Source organism: Heterocephalus glaber, unplaced genomic scaffold (genome assembly GCF_053883595.1).
Source record: "Heterocephalus glaber isolate CG9 unplaced genomic scaffold, H.glaber_assembly_v1.0 deba00000347, whole genome shotgun sequence".
Lineage (NCBI taxonomy): Eukaryota > Metazoa > Chordata > Mammalia > Rodentia > Bathyergidae > Heterocephalus > Heterocephalus glaber.
In genome coordinates, this window is record NW_028258143.1 from 6,778,387 (window position 1) to 6,800,331 (window position 21,945).

The 21,945-nt window shown below is 33.0% G+C and overlaps 1 protein-coding gene across 10 annotated transcripts in view; it reads left to right on the forward strand.

The window, feature by feature from the left end:
• Lrp1b (LDL receptor related protein 1B) overlaps positions 1-21,945 on the forward strand; it is a 1,848,437-nt gene that overhangs the window by 1,768,302 nt on the left and 58,190 nt on the right. For all 10 annotated transcript variants that reach the window (XM_087195526.1, XM_087195530.1, XM_021237129.2 and 7 more), the window contains one exon: positions 8,268-8,429. In XM_087195526.1, coding sequence (XP_087051652.1) covers positions 8,268-8,429 — 162 coding nt within the window. The remainder of the gene's footprint in view (positions 1-8,267; positions 8,430-21,945) is intronic.

Consider the following 21,945-nt stretch of genomic DNA (forward strand, 5'->3'; position numbering starts at 1 on the left):
AAAAATGGTTCAATTTCATTTCTACAATGCTGACTGAAAATGAACTTTCCAGAGGTATAAATAGATTGTGACCTATAACTTGAAATATGTCAGGATATATTAAGGAGTAGCTGGGAGACAACTTGATAAAGCCCACAATCCTTCCCTTCCTTTGTCAATCTTTGCTGAATAGTTTGCTCTAATCTTTGTGATACTATAGACAACTCGACAGCTATAGTCATCTTGGTAAAATTGTGTATAAATGGGTGCTCACTTTCAGTTCAGGAAATCATTCCATTAGGCAAAAAAGTAGAATGTCAAAGTTTCTTATCAAATAGCTAGCAATTTTTAAAAGTATTCAGAACTTTTATTATTTGGGATCTATGTCTGAAGTCAAGACAGATTTCAAAAAGAAGAGTAGTCATGGGGACAAGATATCAGGAGACAGAATTTCTGATTGCAGTTTTGTAAGGAACTCGATGCTGTGCGGATTTGTCTCTTGGTTTATTATCTCTATTCTGTGTAAAGGTAAATGAATGTATTTGTTGTTCAAATAATAAGCATGTTTTAAGAATTATGTCACATTTAGATCAGGTTTTCATAGAAGAATATTAAACATAAACATTCACAAACATGTGCCAAGGGGTATATAATAAATATTGTTATTTATAGTCCATGAGCTAATCACATTAATTCAACTAAACCATGACTACATGCATATAAAACTAGTTATGCATCACGGGTCATAACGAGGGGCTCCCTCAACCAGTACCAGGTTAAAGGAGGTAAGATTCATGGTTCACATAGAAAAATTAATAAGAAAGCAAAACCTTACTTAAGAAAAGCAGACCAATAATGATCAGTAGCATGTGTCTGCCTCATAGTCATATTAAACAGCCATTGACTCATAGGAAGTTCAGATGTTATTGGGTCTGCTTGCATTCTTTTATAGCAGTCAACCACACATATTCAGACATTGTGTACATGGTAAAAAAAGTCAATAATATATTTTTCAAATATTAAAAGGAGAAGTCACTTTGCCTACTGTAAGTCATTTACTCCTGATTAAGTCATAATGATGAACATCATTTTTTAAACAATTTATTAAAAATTTCCAGCTTTTAAAAACAGCCTCCAGTATAACATTAAGTTACTAAAAATCTCAACATAGTATAGTTTTATGTTTCAAGTAAAAACAAATTTCAATTACCCATTTTTTGATTGGGTCTTTTATTTGGGGGGCCTACTTTTAAAAATTCTATATATATTCTAGACCCTGTGACATTGGGAAAGGAATCTGGGGAAGGAGGGAGAAGGAAGGGAGTAGGTAGAGAAGGGAAGTAAAAATGATCCAGACGTGATATGCTTATGTACGAGTTCCCCCAGATGAATGTGATTATTATACATTATAAATATATACTCATAAATAAATCCTTGAAAATGAAAATAAGTTGCTTTTTGAAAAATAAGTGTTGATATCGATAATTAAGAGTAATTGAGAAAGGTTTACTCTAAAATTATTAGCAAAAAGATAACATTGCTACATCAAACATAGTACAGTATTTTGAAAATTTTATAAGCATAATTATTTTCTTCATTATAGTGATTGCTATATTTTCAATAGTTAGTGAAAAATAAGACCTCTGATAAATTCCATATATAGATTTTTTACTATATATTTACCTTAAAATTATGTTTACCTTAAAATGATATGATGTGTACATCTTTAAGTTGTGAGTTACAGTGATTAAAGAATAGGACTAGAAACTTAGAACCTAGATTATTATAAAGTAAGTGCCTTAAGACATGCCTATTACTGAAAATCAGAAATTTTGCATTGTCTACACATATTAGAGAAAATACTGACCATGACTATATATCTGTAAAGATTACATATAGTTAAACAGTTCATTTATCTAGATATAAACCCTAACCAAATTTTAGATTTTTAAAAATGCTCATTTTGCAGGGACAAATGATAATCGTTATGGATTTCATGTTTACCTAGCAATAAATTGAAAATATTCTCTTATTGTTATGTGTTAAAATAGATCTTACCTTCAGTTGAAGTGTGTGGATGGGTTATTTTTTCTCCATGGAATATTATGTCCAAAAGAGGAAAAATAGAGGAAAAAATGAGGGTCAGGATTCCACTTGGAGCTTCTTTGCAAAGGCATATTCAATCAAATTTAAACAACCTAAATATAATAATTTGTGTAAATTTGATATCAATAGTACTACTGATAAAGAAGCTGCCAATTATTGGTACTTGTGGAAGGCATTGTGCCATGTTTTACCTATACATGCTAAGCAATGTTACCATTATTTACAAAATGAGATGCAGAAAGAGAATTTGAATTTACTAAAGCTACTTTATTTAAAAATCAAACAGGATTTCATTCTGGGGTTTGTATGGTACCAAAATCAATTTTTTAACATTACCCCAAATTTATTACTTCTTTTAAATATTAACTCTGCAGTATTTTATAATCAGCCATTTTTTACTGAGACTATAATTTTGCTATACGAGGGGCCTGTAGTACTAGTGAAATTTAAAGAATTCTATGAATTCCAGGACATTTTCATTTTTACAAGCAATATAATGTTTAATTTTATCAATTTATGTTCCTTAGAAATATTTATTATTGATTACAGATGATTACAGATTTTAGTTACACCTTTAGAACATTTAACATTACCTGTTGTGGGTTACGCAGTGATATCATAATAGATTAGTATGAATTTGTTTTGTGGTGTGACCCTTTACTGAAAGACTTTAGAAAATGTATGCTTGTAGCTTCTACTTATCTATGCACAGGAATAGTAAAAGTCATTTTAATTAATTTGCATTTTATATGCATGTCTTAGGAAGATTTAAAGAAAAAGAGTACAAGATATGGAAGATGTATTTATGCACACATAGGTGGAGAGATAGATATGTAAGAGGAGATTTACTATGGAAATTGGCATATGTGCTCTGGTACATGGGGAACTCCATCACATGCTGTCTACAAGCTACATAATCAGGAAAGCCAGTTGCATAACTCAGCAAAGTCCAATAGCCTGGAAAGTAAGGGAGCCAAAGCTGTAACTGCCAGTGGGAAACCAAAAGTTTAAGCATAAGGTGAGGGGAGGGAGAAATTCATTTTTAAATCTTGGGACCCAAAGGCCTAAAAACAAGGACCTCCAATATCCAAGGGCAGGAGGAAATGAATGTTCCACTTTAAGAAAAACAGTTGAGCCCCCCTCTACCATTTTGTTCCACTTGGTCCTTCAACAGACTGAATGATGCCCACCTTAATGGGAGGGTGGATCTCTTTACTCAGTCTACTCACTCCAGTGCTACTCTCTTTGTGAAGCAACCCTCATAGGATCACCTAGGAATAATGTCTCACAAGCCATCTGTGAATGACTTAGCGCAGTCAAATTGACACATAAAATTAACCATCATAACACAAGAGGAATGATTGAAAAATAAGGTGATTATTTACATTTAAAAAAAAAATTCAATCCACTAAAAGATGCTTTGCAATTAATCCCCAACAGAATGTTCCCCCTGAATTTTAGCACACTTACCCCATCATGCTTGCTTATGTTCTAAATCAATTCTAGAAGTCCTCTTTCCTGAGTGTCGGCAGTGGGCACGGCCATGGCTATCTCAATGTTCTCAATAGATTCAAAGCATTTACTGTTCGTGATCGTTTTGACTTGACAAAAAGCAGAAGTCACATGTACCATATCTGGTGAATAAAGTGGATGAGGACACACCATAATGTTTTTATAAGCTTGCCTTTCTGTTGGATGGTACTTGGCAGCAACCTTCAACAGAGTTTTGATCATATCTTATAAGGACACAAAAAATTTCTGGGACTTCTTCAGAAAGTGGCACTATTGATGGAGTAAGAGTGTTCAAACAAGGAAGAGTATTTTAAAGAAGATTGATGGCAGTATTTCTTTTCCAATAATATATGTTTAAAATTAAACATTCACCATATATTTTGATCACCCCTTGTTTATCCTAGCAAGGAACATTGCTAAGTACACTACAGGGAAAAATCTGAATTTGAGTAAACATAGCACTAGGAGAAACTACAGTGTAGTTAAAATGTGTACATCTGAAGCATGTAAAATGTATACAAACAATTTTCTCTTTTGGAGGGTAGGTTGAGTTATAAACCTACTGGGATATCAGAAGTATTCATGTGGGAATAAAAATGAAGCTTTAAAGTTTAGGAAGGAAAATGAGCCCAGAGTCATAAAATTGAGACAAAAGTATCTAGAAAAGTAATTATTAGAGCTGTGAAGTTAGGTAATATCACTAGAAAGAAATTCAAAGTATTTTTTATTTTTTTGAGATTTAGAGAAAATATAAAGACAATTATTTAAAAAATCAGTCAGTGAAAAGGAAATTAACAAGGCTAGTGTCTTAGAAGACAATGTTAGGGAGAACTTTTAGTAAACATCAAATTGTGGAGAAACATTGAAGAAGACAGTGCTTGATAAGGCAGTGCATGTAGCAATGAACAGACAAGAGGTAAGCTTTGAAATAGTGCATAAATGTTCAGTAGATGACACAGCACAATTTTTGAATATTCCTAACACCAGAGAATTTGAATTACTTTATATGAGCAGCATGTTCAAACTGAGGGAAATGGCTTCTTCAGAGACCCCAAGCAGAAGCAATATATTCAAAAACAACATTTTATATATTAAAATATATAATTTCACCCTAATGAAGGATTGAAATGTGACACTGAGGGGTCGGGGATTTAGCTCAGTGGTTCCAGCACCTGCCTCGCAAGTGCAAAGTCCTGAGTTCGATCTCCGGTACCAAAAAAAAAAAAAAAGAAATGTGACACTGAGCCTGACTATTTTACTTTGTCTTATGTTGGTGAAATTGGAAGTGGTAAGTGTAATTAGCTCTCTTTTGAAGAGATCAAGGATGTATCAAATGTTGCAGTTGTACAAAAGGATGGATTTAACAAATATTATATTTATTTGTTTTCTTTCTTTGTTTCAGGATGTTTTTGTATTTTTTTTCTTTTCTCTTAAGCACATCTAGAAACTTAGGAGAGAAAAAGGATTCATCCTTCAAAAGGGTCTGAGGGTAAAGCTGGTGGAGAGTTACAGCTCAATCTCACCACTAGCATAAAAATAAATTTTATTTTCATATTACATTAAATAAAGGAGATAAAATGTGAAATTCAATTAAAAAATTTAGAATACTTTTTATAAACAATAAGAATGCCTTTCTAAATATAAATACAGAAATAAGTCATAGCTAATACGCTGAATGCCATTTAATAGTATTATGTACTAAAATGTAATTGAGTGCTTCAGAAATCCTTTGCACATTTATTCTTTATGATTCTAAAGAACAACCAGCTAGGACAATACTATTATTACCTCAATCATAAACAGTAGAAAACAAGCAGAGAGATGATATTTGCTCTTGGTTCTACAACCAGTATTTGACAGAAGTGTGTTATGAATTCAGGCAGTCTGACAAACCTACACTTTTAATGTTTGTCTAAGGATACCCTGGAAACAAGATTGATGCAGAGTCAAGAAATAGGTTCTCCCACTCCTTCCTCTGGTCAATTGATGCTTTTTCAGATTGCGTTCTCCTTGTAGGCTGCCAACTCCCCAGCTCCATGGATGTATCACTGCTATAAATCCATACTTTATTCTTCCTGACATTGCCGTTTCTTTTTCAAATATCAAAATAAAAATTCTGCTACCTAAAAAAACTATATAAATGAATCCAATAAAATGGTCAGAGTGCAACCAGAGAGATTGTTAAAATTGTTATATGGAACCCATTTTACAACTCTGCAACAGATGGTTCTTTTTCCATCAGCAAATAGAAGAACTGCTGTGTTACAGTACAGTTTTGGTTAGATAATATTCCCCTGAATATGAAGATTCTTCCTTGTCAAAAATAAATCTTTTCTTCAAAGAAAGCAAAAGAAGAGCTTTTGAAAATAATTCAGCTGGGGCCGGGGATTTAGCTCAGTGGTTCCGGCGCCTGTTTTGTAAGCGCAAGGTCCCTAGTTGATCCCCGGTACCAAAAAAAAAAAAAAAAAAAAGAAAAAGAAAATAATTCAGCTGGAATCCAAATGACATTGGCCATATGCTAGCTGGGGACAACCTGGTCACTTTGCTTTGGCTCCAAAACAGCTGCAGATTAGATGAAAGCACATAAAGCCTTGCTGCCACTTCTCTGAGTGACTGGGGTGAAGGAATTTCAAGTATCCTGCTGGCTTCTATTGATATCTTTCAAACCGTTCTCACTGTATTTTTTTTCACTCCTAATTTTTTTGAAAAAGAAAAAAACTTTAAAAAATCAATATAGAAAAACGTGCATCGGCAGGATTTGCATCCTACCTTTCTATGATTTTTTCTGATCTGTTTTATCAGATTGCACTCTGATTTCTTCTATATGTTGTTTCAGATTTAGCTCAAGTTAATTTGTGCTACTGTTTACTCTCCATTTCTGTCATGCATGAATTCTTACCGAAAAACAAGAATTATTTTGTTCTGCACTCGCGTTTTCCAAAGTAACCATGTTCCAAAATTATCAAATACCACTATTCTCTTGTTTGTTTCTTTGTTTTTCACCTACTAAAGTGTCACAGAAGACACTTTGTTTTCGAGTCAACAACAAATAGAAAAACTTGTTACAAATGTAAGAAAAAAAACTAGGTAAAATTTAGTTAGCAATTTTCTGGACCACAGAAATTATGAAATTACTCAGATTTTAATGTATGAAAGATTTACTTCATTTCTTTTGTTATTAACAGACGCCTACTGGCCACCAAAGTAATAACATTTATAAGCAATAAATTTTGAAGCAGTGCTACTTACCATGAAATATATTTTACTGTTTATTTTAAGCCACAGTTTTCTCCATTTTTTTTTAGTATGTAGAGTACTTACAAAGTAAAATTAATGAATAAATTGTAGTGCTTCAATTTAATCCTTCTCAAGGAACTGCAAGTGAATCTTGTTTGAAAGTATTTCGTTCACTTAACAGAACTTCTCATAAAGTGTAAACTTGTCCTTCAACGTAGAATCTGTAGCAACAGAGAAAAATCGTTATTTTTCCCATCCAAGTCTTAGGAATCTTACAGTCATGCATTTTGGTGCTCATTCCAGTTAACAAAGATGAGAGGAAATGGTGTGGATATTTTTCTAATGTTAGTCATTAACTGCTTGTCAGCGGATTGACATTACTGAGATCTATAAAACTGTTAATTGTGACCTGTAACCAAATTTGGTGAGACCTATAATGGATGTCGTTTCCTACTATCTTTTATGGTTTTTTTCTAACATGCTGGCAAACTCTATGTTCATTCTTTCTCCAGGCTAGTATGTCCTTTTCCACTCTTACAGATCTCACTGCACAGTCCATCTTCTACTCAGTTCTGTACAGGTTGTGCAGGTAGAGACTCATTAGTACTATGACAGTTAACTGTATTATGCTCAAAGTGCCTGAAAGAATTGTTCCTTTTCACTCTGATATTACTTCTTAAAGAGCAAAAGAAAAAACACATTCAAATATAATTCGTCAAATTTTTATTATGTCTTATCCATGTTAAATTTCTAAATCATCTTATTATCAACTAGACTACAAGTAATAATCCTTTATTATGAATAAATGTCAAGTTAGACAAACTAAGACTTAGTGCTCAGATATTTTTAAAATATAAGTGTTTATATCAAATAGCTGATGCTGATAAACCTAATGATGTATGGAATGCCTACTTTATTTTTAAACATTTTTATTTGTATTAGTATGGCATGACTATTTTAAACTTGTGAAAATAATTACTTATAATATGTATAAGCCAAGGCATTATGTAGAGTCAACAGTAGTTAGACGGTGATTGACCACTGAGAAATATGATTATCTATATTTTATAGTCTAAGGAAAATAAAAACTGTGTCACCACATATGAGCAGATATAGTTGGAAAGGCAAAATGACCATGAAAGACAAGTGCAAAGAATGATATAAGCACTTAAAGATACAATCCATGCATACAGACATAACTATTCCTAAAATGACTTCTGAGTATTTGACTTAATTAAATTTTACATGTCTTCTAGGGTTCCTTATACATATGCAGAAATTGAGAACCAAAGAAATCTTTTTACTGCCTAAAATCACAGAACAAATTGCGGACAGAAACCTGGCTTCCCAATTCTTATGCAGTGACAATTTCATGAACATGAACACTTACACTGAAAAATTTACGTTTAATTTCTTCTTTTTTTTCCCAATAGGGAGACCCACCTGCAGCTGTGCACTGGGGTTTACCGGGCCCAACTGTGGCAAGACAGTCTGTGAGGACTTTTGTCAAAATGGAGGGACCTGCATTGTGACTACTGGGAATCAGCCTCACTGCCATTGCCACGCTGAATACACTGGAGACAGATGTCAGTACTGTAAGTGGAAGCAACTTCCAGAAGCCAGTTTGATAGTGTCTTTTGATGTTTATATTAAGCGGCTTTCTCTTCACTCCCTCCTTTATCTTCATTTCAAAACCTTCTATTTTTTCAGGTCAGTCCCTCTTATACGCCAATATTTACATCGTCCCTCTTATATTCCAATTATTTGCATTGCTTCTCATCCTTTTCCTGAAGATTTTATCCTACTTCTTCCCCAGCTTGGATTCTATAGGCCATATGTACCTCAGCTCCTCTGCTCTCTCTTCTCTTTCGTGATACTTTCCTGGAAGAGCACTACCATTGTTGTTGGACTTAGAATTTCTCCTGATCTGGTACCTTCCTTGATTAATGAAACTAAAGAAAAATGTGTAAGTTTTCCTACTGATCGCATTTGAACTTCTGAAACTAATCTCAGATAGGCACTTACTACAGTTTTTACAGTTTATAATCCATTGATTCTCTTCTCCTTAAAGTCTATGTCCTGCCTTCTCCTTCCTCCTTAACCCTCCAATACCTACCTTCTCTCCGACCTTATGTTTTCTATGTTATTAATAAAATAAATACAACATAAAGAGACCTCCTACCATCACGTTCTCCAAGACACTATATCCTGTACCAATATATTAACTAGTCTTCTTCATATTATTAGGAGCTCTTGGTCTATCCAATTCTTCATTACCCATTCATGAGCTGGTTGCACATCTCCGGCAGTGTGCCCCCCCTTGCTTCATTAAGCGTTTTTCTCTCTACTTCATCCTTTCTAAAATAATCTTCTCTTGTGCCCAAATCTCTCCCTAGTTACCATCTGATTTCCCTGTGCTGTCTCCTTCTCTCTTTTATTTAATAGTAATATTACTTTAAAATATTATTTTCCGTAATTGATCTATATTTATTTTTCCTTTGAATCTGCCTCTCTCAACCTTTGTCTATCACTCTGATGACTTTAATGAAAGTCAAGTTAATTAATTTTGCTTCCATTCTTAATTTGTTAAAACCAGTGATCACTTCTTAATTCCTATTTTACATCTATTTGAACAATCTATCACTTCTTCTTTCATAAGATATGTTTTAGATATGCAAACATGATTGACCATCACTGCCTAGATAATTTCACAGATTTGCAATGTTTTAATAATATCCAAATGATGATGCTGAATTTGCATTTCCAGTTAAATCTGTCTTCTGATTTTCAGATTTTGTCTATATGACCCCTTGAATTAACACTATATTAACCTAATTTTGTCACAACAAATTTCTTCTACCACAGTCTTTCCTACCTCATTAATGGAATGAATGTTCCTTGATGCCTCTCTTCCTCCTGCATCATGTGCTCCCCTTTAAATTACAGCCAGAATTTTAATTCTTCTCACTACCTCTATTCTTACTATCCTCATGCAAGCCACCAGAATCTCTGGTATGAATTATTACTAAATGATCTGTATCCTTCCTCACTTTTCCCTTAGTATTTATTCTCAAAAGAATGTATAGCTGTAATTTTTATCCATAATAAAAATTGTTTTCCATCTTAATCACACTGAGATCTCTTGACATCCAAGTAAACTAATAATTACATTATTTCATTTCAGTAACTCTATGAATTTATTTAATCCTGGTTAATGAATTGGGTATTGTTTTTATTCTTAATTATAGAAGACAATACCAACAAGGCATAAATAGCCTTCTGAATATGCCAACCAGTTAATAATTATGATAACCAAGTTTCAAATCCAGTCAGTCCAGCATCAAGGCTCATGCCTCTAAAAATGACTAAACGCTTTGATCTGTAGATCATTTGATATTATTGAGAACTTCACAGAGTGTCCTTGATCTCTGGTCATTGTGGAAAATACTTGGAACCTCACAGAATTCAGCTACGTGTACTGACTTGAGACTCAAGCATAAGACTAAAGACCTTGCCACTAATATTACAGTATTACCACTTCTACTGGAGCAAGAGAGGAATTAATTTTAACCTATTATTTTCTTTCCAAAAGTTAATTCTTCTTATATGAGGCCAGCCTTTCATGTCATTGTGACCAGTGTAGATGCCAGTGCTCTAAGTCAAATGTCCCTTTTGACATTATTATTTTTAAAATGTTGTGTATCACAAGATAGCAGTCTATCTGCAGAAACACCCTAATTGCACTCAATGAATCTTTATGTGTCAATCACTTCTCTATCCCTGTTATTTCTCACCTTTCACCACAGCAGAAGATTCCAACACAACTTCCTCCTACTAACTCAGTGTTTTTCTTTTTCTTTCTTTCTGTTTTACCATTGTCACACACACTAATGTCTTCTATGAAAATAAAGAACACTACCAGCTATTATCCAAATAATTAAGACCTTCTTTACTATCCATCCTAAACTTGCAACCCCTTTTTGTTCTAGTATGATCACACTGGTATCTCTTCATTATAAAAATGACAACTTCCCTGGCATTAGGAGTGTATCTAACTTGGACACTTCTTTTTCTTTTTAAAAGTTGTTCATGTACTCGCTGTTTGAATTAACCTCTTCTGAGTTTCTAACTAACTGATTAATCCATTTCTTCTGACTATTATACTTATTACTTTGTTTGCCAACTGCGTACATGCATCACATTTGTCTGTGGCCTCTTTGAAACTGCACTTAACCAATAGCACTTTTTGAATAACGACCACTAAACCAATGAACAATCACAGAGATAAATAAATAAATGAAAGCAGATTGAAAAACATTAATGAAAGGACAATTATTCTAATGTACAGAAACTATCATCTGGTTTGTACTCCTTTTTAAACTAGTGTTTACTCCTTTTTTTCTCTTGGTTCTCAATTGGTACATTATCATAGAATATAAGACTCTTTTTATAATTTTTAAATGAAATCATCTGGTTTCTTGATTCTCTTGGAACTAACTTAAAAAATTATACAACTATCAGTATAGAAATTTTTATTCTTCCAAATAATACACTGAATTAACTTATATTTTAATTGGTAACTTAATAGAACCACAATCTGAGGCAAGCTGATGCTTTATAAAAGCTGGCATTATAATTTTTGTCACCATTAGCAGTCAGAGCGCTTCTCACATTTTACTGCAAAACACTTATTAAAATTAACCAAGTAGTCTTTAGACAGAGGTTAAATAACTTGCTCAAGGTCCTGAAGCAGTAATGTTACCATCAGAACTGGACCCAAGGAGTTGTTGATCAAGATGTCAACAAACATTTTAACAGTATGATGATGCTGTCTTGGCAGTATAATAAGTCTGTGGACAGTGTCATTAAAATGACAAATCCTACAGTGTAATAAATTTAAGCTCTATTACATGTGAGGCAGCAAGGTTCAGTGGACCTGGTGTTCTGTCAAAATTGTATCTAGCACATACAGCATCTTTTCTCTATAAATGAAGGAATGACAGTATGGTTCATTACGGTGCCTAATTAAAGGTCCATTAGTGAGAGGTAAAACATCAGTTCTTAGTTGTGCTGAGTAAAAACATTTCACTACTCCAATAGGAATATAAAATCCTCAGGTCTGAAATGCAAATTAACTTTAACAACTGCAACCCAAGAAGGAACGACAAAGACAGATGATGGCAAAATTAAAATTAAGTAAGCTTTAAGTAAGTTGCTCAAGAACATATACAGCCACATTTCTAAAGCAAGAATTCCTGGCATTAAACAAATAAATAAATAAATAAGCACAGCATTTTGCATTTCAGTGTAGGTGTTTTGTGAGGTCAACAATATCTGAGATTATTTTTAATTCAACTATAATTACATTAGGGCAAAAACATCAATTAAGACCAACTCAAATTTTGTCTTAAGAACCAGGTAGGCAAATGACAGCTTACTGGTCCTCTTATTAATATTTTTGAAGTCTTCTGTTAATCTGCTTGGGAAACTATCACAATTTCAAGTAAAAGTCAGTTTACTAGAAATGCACCTGTATAGCTCATTCCTACTGGTTCAAGTCACTAAAGACATTAAAAAATATCTCTAATTTAGAGAGTTAGGTGTATTTAACAATAATCTGAAGATATAACGTGTTGCAATTTATATTAAAAACAGTTGGTCAACTAAATAATAAAACAGTTAAGTACTTTAGATATGAGACTATCTTATTTAATGATATAATGAGATTATTTTTACCATCTTTCTTTGAACATAGCTTTGTTCTGTCTGAAATTCAGAGAATGTGTTCTAGTGTTTACAATGAGCTTGCCATTATGTCAGGCATTGAAGACAGAGTTGTGTTAGAAACTCTCTAACTTTTTAATTTAGAAGTTCTCTAAGTCATTTCGAGGCAGGATAAGGAAGCACAGAGACTACCAGAACCCACAGTAAGAACACAGAGTTCAGGCTACAGCAGGGATTTCTTGAAGGAAGTTGTATCTAAGCTGAGACCAAAAGAAAGATAAATTAGCCAGGTAAAAAGGAGAAACACTAAGGGGGTAGTATATGCAAAAGTCCAGAGGAGAAAGCTTTTTGAAATTTCTTTTCTTTTTCTATTTGATTTTCCTTGGAGAGGGCTGGCAAGGGAGAATATTGAGTGTATACAATTCTTTGGTCATAGAAATACATGTAATTACATATTATTTTATATCACTGAATATACAGCAATTCAATAAATATCCATAGATTCTTTGAGATTAATATTACTAGAACAACTTTGTAAGCCTCAAAAAATGAGACTAAGCAGTTTTCTCTAATGTTCTAGGGAACACAGCCAAAGTTGGTGGCCTTATTGATCTAGCTCTGAAATTAGGCCTCTCCTGGTATATTGTTCTGCCACTAACTACCCCCCTGACCCTATCTGATCTTTGATGGTGCCATGATGAGAACAGTCAAAGTTCAAGTGTCACAGTGGCACTTGACAGCCTGCTCTTTCAAACCTCTACTCATTAAAGAAACATACAAATAAAGATTTTAATTTAGTGGTGTTTAAACCTATGGCAAATCCAGGTACAAGAAATCAGAGTTTAAAAATGCCCAGGAAATGCAACAGTATATTTTCAGTCTCTAATATAAATCTGAAAGTCAATTGAAATGGAACCTAGAGTCTTAAGAGTCCTGATCTGAAAAGTGAAGCTATCAATAAGAGTTCCTCCTTCACTGTTGAAATATTTAATATTCTTTATTACATTCTCAGTGGGAGTAGAGAAGTTCTGGCGTTCTGTCTTCCTAGTGACCCCAAATACTTTTTCTCTTGGTGTGAAGATAAATATCATCTTCTTTCAGGTTGTTACCTTCTCTTGCCTGGCTTTCTGGCTCATTATTTTATATGCCCTGTCTTCTAACCTTGCCACTTTTTGTTGTCCATACCTCTTTTTCTAGACATATAAGAGTCTCCATATCCACTAAGCCTCTCTAATCCACTACTTTGTTTTGCTTCTAAAATCTCAACACTTCCCTCTGCTAGTTTTCACACTGTACTTAGGTGTGTGCTTGACTGGCTACCCTCCTAGACAAAACAGGTGAAGAAGTTTTACATACCTCATCAGTCGCAAGTGTACCCAGTTTCTGAAATTTAGATGTTTGAGGTAAATAAACAAAGTAGAAGAATGCCATATCCAGTCTGCTGTGCCCAGTACTATTTTCTTCTGTGCTGTGACAGGTTCCCACTCAAAAGGCAGTACCAGAGTTCTGGCCCTTTTTTCTTATCAAGTATCTAAGATCTGTGACCCATAGAAACTGGGCACTAATGTTTTCATTTTGAAAACAGAGCATAAAAGTAGAATGTGGTTTAACAATGTTTGTGAAGGAAAATAGGTATTTTTTAAAGTGATCATAAGCAGGGAAAGGAAGCTAAGGATAAGATAAGGGTAAATTACTGAAATTTTCCTTTTACTTTACATTATTCAGAGTTATAAATATATTCCTGAGGAAAACAGCAAAAATTGAATTACTGAAAATAGATATTTCTATAATATGATGACCTTCCTTTACAGGATGGGTGGAAACAATGAGAGAAAAAATATTTTGGGCAAATATGTTTATATATAAAAATTACAGTAAAGATTACTGAAAACTGTCTTGATGAATGCTTAATTACCCTCGCTGGGATCTTGGCAGCCAATGTTTCCATGCTAGCTTCACTTGATTTTTAGACAACTCTAAACTCATAATTGTCTCACAGGGTATCACTCCTTAGTCATGCCCAAATCGTTTAATCTCCCATTTTTATCCCATATTAACACAAAAGCAGGTTTTGACACTTTTCTTTTCAACTTGAAGAAAATCTATAGAAAGTAATATAAAGGAAAGGGAAATCTTAACACTACTTGGTTGAAGGTTGAAAATAATTTGTCACACAAGTTTTAGTAACTTTGTATAGGATTTGTATCCACGTAAATGTGTCACACTTTATAAGAGTGCACTTCCAAAAATATAACACAACGCTTTTCATGAAGAGAAGCATTGATTGTGATGCCACTATACTTGCTGTTAAAGCAAACAACATGAATTCGCAAATAATTCTCTGCAAACAAAATCGGGTGTTTGAAAAGTAATCTGCTAAATAAATCATGTGCAGATGCACAAATTTTAAAAAATATATATGTATATATATATTTACTTGAAACTTGCTTCAAACCCAATAAATTGTTCCTAATTAAATTCCTCTGCTAATATGATTCTTAAAAATTATAATGTAAATTTACCTATAATTTTTAAACACAGTGCTTTGCATCTGATGTTGACTGCACATGTTTTGAAAACATTCCTTGAGTCAGAAAAATTTAATGCTTTTTAGAGAAGAAATAAAAGAGGACAAAATAAAATCCTTACCTTAATAACATAACCTTTATGTGTAAATATTAGTTTTTTTGCTATAAACTATTATTATTCTACTATATATAATGTGTATTCTCAAAAAGTAGAATGTCTTTTGTTATTTAATATACTGCTGGAAACATTTCACATTTATTTGGATTAATAAGAATGGCAGGGGAGTTTGAATGACTATGCCTCATTAGCTGAGTTTAAATTTCCAAAATTTTAAAAACGCAATTCCATAGAGGGAATTATACGAGAAAAGACAAGAGGGATGATTTATAATTTTCCTTGTGTTTATGTGAGAACCACCAAATAAAGAATGTAGAAGAAATAACATACTTGTGAATTAACAGATTTTTAATGTAATTCTAATGAGTGCAAAAATACACATATTTAAAATATTTTATCTGATTTGAACAAATGTATATATTTTTAAACCCATTAAAAGTTCCAGCAGATGAAGTAACAATGAAAAGAAACAATGAAAATTTAAGTAAAGGGAAATGCTAAAGATAGCAAATAATTTTTCACAATATGAGTGCATAGCTATAGTTTTTTTAAAGCATCAGGAAAAAGGCCATCAAGTGTGGTTTGCCTCATAGGATCATACATGTCATAAGTATGAGCCACCCTGAGGAAAATACTCACTTGTCTTAGAATGGCACTAGAAGATTATTCTAAAAGCCAAGTGAGTAAATTTGAATTTTTAAATTACTTGATATCCATATCTAAATCCATAGTAGTGTGTGATCTGATTTGTTTTTCTTTTTTGTTGTTGTTGTTGGTACTGGGGATCAATCTCAGAACCTTGAGCTTGCGAGGCAGGTGGCAGAACCACTGAGCTAAATCCCTGGCCCTGTATGATCTAATTTTAACTTAATGAAATAATTGATACTTTAAATGTGAGGCTTGAGAACTTCAAATATCTGAAGTGATGAACTTCTGAATAGCTGAACTTCAAATATCTGGTCATAGTGATGATCTGATGGAAAGCTTTCCTTGAAATTCAATTGATAAAATGAATTGATATGATGGCAGAAACAAACCATAAAAAAAGGGGTAATGTATGGATCTTTCTGTCTGTCGGTCTGTAGCCTCATATCATCTGGTGGCAAGGAACCATAATACTGCAGAGAAATGTGAAGGAAGGCATATTCAAGTATATTGACATTTAGATATGAATGGGTAGATTAACAGAAAGAAGAAAGTAAGGATGGAGAGGAGATAAAGAAAAAATAAAAGAACGAAAAGAAAAGGAAAAGAAATGAAAGGAAGGAAGGGAAAAAGAGAGGGAGAGTAGGGGGGAGGGAAGGAAGGAAGACAAAGGAGGCTGGGTGAGAAAGGGAGGGAAGAAGAGAAGGAGGAAAGGAACAACTGCAGAAAGAAAGCAAAGTAGGTGTACGCAGGAATGATATGGATGTCTATATCATGGCCACATGTTTTCTTTTTACAGAGGCTACAACATGACAATAATAATTTTCCTTATGAAACTACTATCTGAAATGATCTTTTACAAAATTATCATCTGTTCAGTGTTTTCCACCTCAGATTTTTTCATGACGCTCTTTCTAGTTTTTTAAACATTAGTTATTCATTTGTGACTTGAATAGATTTTTAAAAAATAATATCACGTATAAAGTTTTCAAAAACAGTTATTTTGTTTTTGTAAATGTGTTTGTGAGCTTTTTGTCTCTATGACAAACTAAAAATGAGTTATTGGATGAACAATTCATTTTGGCTCATGGTTCCAGAGATTTTAGTTCATGGTCAGCTGGGTCCTTTAACTTTAGGCCTGTGGTGTTGCAAAAATGCTATGGTGGAAGGGCTTGGTGAAGGAAAGCTCCTCACCTCATGGCAGCCAGGGAGAAAAGAGGATTGCACACCTGTGCCAGCACATGCCCTCTTTTTACCAGTTTTTGTTCCCTTTGGCCTTCACCAATTTGGATGTTTCTGCCTAAGTTTCTACAATTATCTCTGGAAACACCCTCAGAAATATACTCAGAAAAGTGCTCTACTAATTTCCTAGTCATTTCTCAATCCAATCAAATGAAACAATCAAGATTAACCATCAGAGTCAATTGCATTAGCCTTGAGGAATCTCAGAATTTTTCACACTGGGCACAGGCAATGTAAATACAGTAGATATTATTAACATAGTATATGTCAATAAATTTATTAGGTCAAAATTAATTGAACTTTAATACATAACACAATAGGCTGAAAAATAAATTAGGGCCTAAATATGGAACATGGCTTATTTATTATTCAAGAGGTACTGCTTTTATGTGCAGAATTCATTCTCCTTCTTTTATAGCCATCATATGCTTATTTACTTATTTGAGTTTCAGTTACAGTCATCTGGGAAACAATATTTATCTGTCATCTGCAACACAGCTTCCTCACAAGTCTCAAATGACTGTATCATTTTATAAATAGTTACTTGGCAAAAACTTTTATAGCTAGACTACTTCAAAATTAAACTAATACTCAGCCCAGAACATTGTTTCTAAACAATGATGAAACACGTTTTACATAGGTATCTCTATTTAAACAACCATTTTTGTAATAATTCTATGAGTTATTTTTTTACTGTTTCTCAAAACTACTGATGCCATCATTGTTCATATTCATTTTGCAATAACAGTGTGTCCAAAATTTAAATGTTTGATCTCATTAAGTCTCATCCTATGAGCTACTTACTCAAATCAAATTATTGCTAATTTGGATTTCGGAATTTTACATTTTTCTTCTACATGGACATTCAAGGGTGGCATCATTTTCTCAGGATGGATTTTATTCTTTAAAATTTTATAGTCATTACTACAGAAATATTTCAGATGTCATTTTTTATTATTAAATTATAAAATGCTAATTTTCTTAGACACGTTATCCTGATGAAAATTTATCAGCTCTCATCAGATTTTTGCACACACTTTTTCCCTAGTGAACATTTAATTGGCATACCTGGGTTCAATGTTTGCCTACTTTATGAAACTCAGCTCTGAAATTAGAAGATATATTTAGAACTATGAAATAAGTTTAATTATTAAAATATTTTAGGCTGAGTAAAACATTTGAGGAATATAAAACTGAATAAATTCTAATTGTTCTTAATCCTGATTTTCTATTTTCTGATTTAATCCTTCCAAGACAACACTCGTGACATTCTAAGAAAATTTATGCAAGCTATTTTATGCATTTTGCTTACTGAGCCATGCTTGATGGAAAAGTGACTCTTGTTTGATGCTGTGTATCTCTAGGGAAGGAAAGGCTACAATCACTCTTGTTAACTTACTTAAGATTGTCAAAATATTACCAGAAAACTTCCAAATGTTTTCACCCTAAATAGGATGTAAGTAAGCAGTAATGCTTTGGGCATGTCTTACTTTGTGATTTCTTGTCTGTTATTTTGGTTTTTTTTTTTTTTTTACTGTGTCTGGAATGACTCAGAGTTGGTTTTGTGCCTGACAATGAATAGACAATGTCAGTAATTATTTTCTTCAAGTAAGAGAATTTAGATTCAGTACTGTGAATCAATTATCAATAGACAGGGAGGCAAATATCTAATTAGGGTTGGAATGGGGGCTGAGAATGACACCTTAAAGATGGGTCTCTGGGTGCAGTTTAGGAATACTGTGTACCTGAGCCCTGAAATTACAGAGTTCATTGGCATCATGCATACTTTCTCAGGTCTACTGCTTGGCCCTGTGACACTGTAAGTTGTGGATCAGTCCTAATATATCCATAAGTGGAAACACTTTCAATGTTAATTACACACAGCAGAAAAGAACAACAGAGATATTCACAATTAATTTGTAGGTCTCTTCCTTCCCCCTCTGAGAAAAAGTATGAAATATTTTGGTTTTGAAATTCCAGTCATGTGTGATCTGTTGCAGCTTTCTTAATTGCTGCTGCCTCAGTTTATTCACCTATGAAAAATATGACCCTATCACCCATAACATATGTTTGGGGAATGTAGAAGAGACCTAAAAATGAGTGTTCATTATAATTACAATCATCATTTCTATCATTTCACTCAAAACAGGTTCTAGTTGGTCCTGGTGATATAAAGGGAGTACTGGTGGGGATCTATGGGTAAGGAAAGAAGCATGGCATAATCTTAGCATGATTTAGTATAATCAGAGATGCCCAGAGGGTATTCTGGAGAAATGAATCAAGTAACTCAGGTAAGGTCACATTGTTAGCATGAAGAAAGTGGGATATAGTCCATAAGTAGCTCATATTCTGACCAAATTTTTATTTTTCTTATTATGTCAGCCTAATACAAGTATTCATCAAGTAGTTTGTAACTATTTTGACTGTCCTGGAAACTGTTTTGCATATTGTACATATATGGAAGTGGCCATTAATCTCTCTGCAGTGAGAACATTAGTAGAATTCTTAGAACCTACTGCTTCTGGGACACAATTAAATAATAGTGGAGGTGGAATGTGAATTGTACTAAAAATGGTACCTCAGTTACAGAATGCACCAGCATATGTACTGTTGAACTCATCAAGTCTTCACTGTGAATGTAATCTAATCCCACTCTTAATTTATTGCTGCTTCTTGTGCATATGTGTGCAATCTTAAATTACCAAGTTCTTGCCTGAAAGATAAATTTTAAAGCTAAATCACAGAACTTACTTTTAAGCACAAGATCAAAATCCAGTGATTAAACAATAAATGTACATTTGTGTAATTTTATAGTTTAGTTTCCCCTGAATAACAATCTCTATTACAGGTCAAATTTACCCCATTATTCTTATTATATTCAGCTGCTTTTTACTTGCTATTACTTTAATTTGGTTTTCTTTTTATACTTCACATTTCACTGACTATTACAATGTAAAAAGCTCAGTTGCAAATATGAGTTAATAACCAAATGTCTTGACAATTACTCTTCAATTGAAGGGATTATTTTGAAGAGAAGTTAATACAGAGACTTCCTGGTTATCTAGTGCCACATGAGTATTCATAAGCCTGTATATAGATCAATACATGCATATATTTTTATGTAGACTATTACTGTCAAAAGATGAAAGGAAGAAGTATTTCCTTGTATTTCTGGTTTCTTGAAAAAGAATGATTGAGAAAACAAAAAGAACTGAGACAGAATGCAATAATGATCTTCAAAAATTATTTCATTTCTGTTAGAAAATAGCCAGCACTTATTCTCAGTTACTATCTACCTAATTACCGTATGAATACTCTGTAATTATATATTCATCATTGTCCTTTTGATTACATGATTGTATTTGGAGCTACTAGGTATCTCTTAGTATAATTGCCCAATGGAGGTTATAACAGTTTTTATATTGTGAATGTTATGGAATATCATATCATGTTATTCTTACTTTCCTAGCACAGATTAATTACATTTCATTATCACCCTTTCTTATCACATGCAGAACATGTCAGCTATTATGCCATTCAGGTCAGTAAAATGCTCAAAATGTTTGACATAGCACATTCCACAGGAAGGAAGACTTCATTGTTTTGGTAATAGAACTACACCTTTTGCTAGATATGTTTTCTGAGAGCTGGTGTTCAGTCTTTTATTTCTAGCCTTGTGCTGAATTTCTTATTATACAGTTACACACACCCATGTCCTCAAGAAATAATCAAATAATCCTCTTCATGGTCAAATTACTCATGCTATTTAAGAGGTGATAAACTGTGTATTCTTAGCTTTAGTTTCCACAAATTCAAGCTACTCCTACTGACTGCGTAATGACCAACCTTGCAGAGTCTTCTAATTTCAGTCCTCATTCACTTTCTTTTATCTTCTATCCCTTCCCTATGTTAACCCTCCAACACATAATCATTTCTCACCTGCATTTTCTTTCTAACCAATCTTCTATATGTTTAAGCACTTTTTAAAAAACTTTCTTTTAGTGACAATAATTATTAAGCACACTGTAAAATTTGAAAAAAATGATGGTTGTTTGTGAAAGATGGTGTGTGTGTTTGTACATTTGTATCAGACAGTGAAAGGCAATCCTTGTGGTATGTACTTTTATCTTAACCAACTACTGTACCTGTTCTCACCCATTTTTAAAGGATCTATTTTTTATTTAGATTTGTCTAGTGTTGCTTGATCAGTAACATTGCAATTACCAATGCTGAAATATGAAAAATGAGAAAGTTATAAAACCTTTACAAAGTTCATATGAATAATTGATATAGTGTTAAATGGATTATTAAAAACAATATATTTTCCTTTAGAAAAGGTGCATCTGTCTTTCAGAAAAAAATACTTTAACTGGTTTTAAAGCATTTTTGATGCTTAAAGTGGTGACCTCTAGGCAATAACTATTTTTCAGAGTACTGAAACAAGAAAAGTGAAGGTTTAGAGACCTATCAGTTTTTGTATTAGTTTCAAGTTTATTTGATGAGAGTCAGAATTTTTAGAACTCAAGTGAACAATTGTATAATAAAGAAGCCTTCTCATACCTTATTCTTCATATTTTGCTAAACCAGTAAACAAATGTATGCTGGACTGGGAAGTGCTAATGAAGTATTCATTTTATTAAATATCTGAAAGGACACTTAGAATTTAAATATGAATGGTAGTAATTATTTGAGACTATACTGATTATTATTTGAGAGTATTTGGTAGTAATTATTTGAGAGATAACTGATGAAAATATGGTGTATATTTATACAATTTTATGTAGATGCTTGTCATTGAGAATAGATTATAACTGAGAAGAGAGTACAGAGAAAATCGATGTGACATTCCTATGA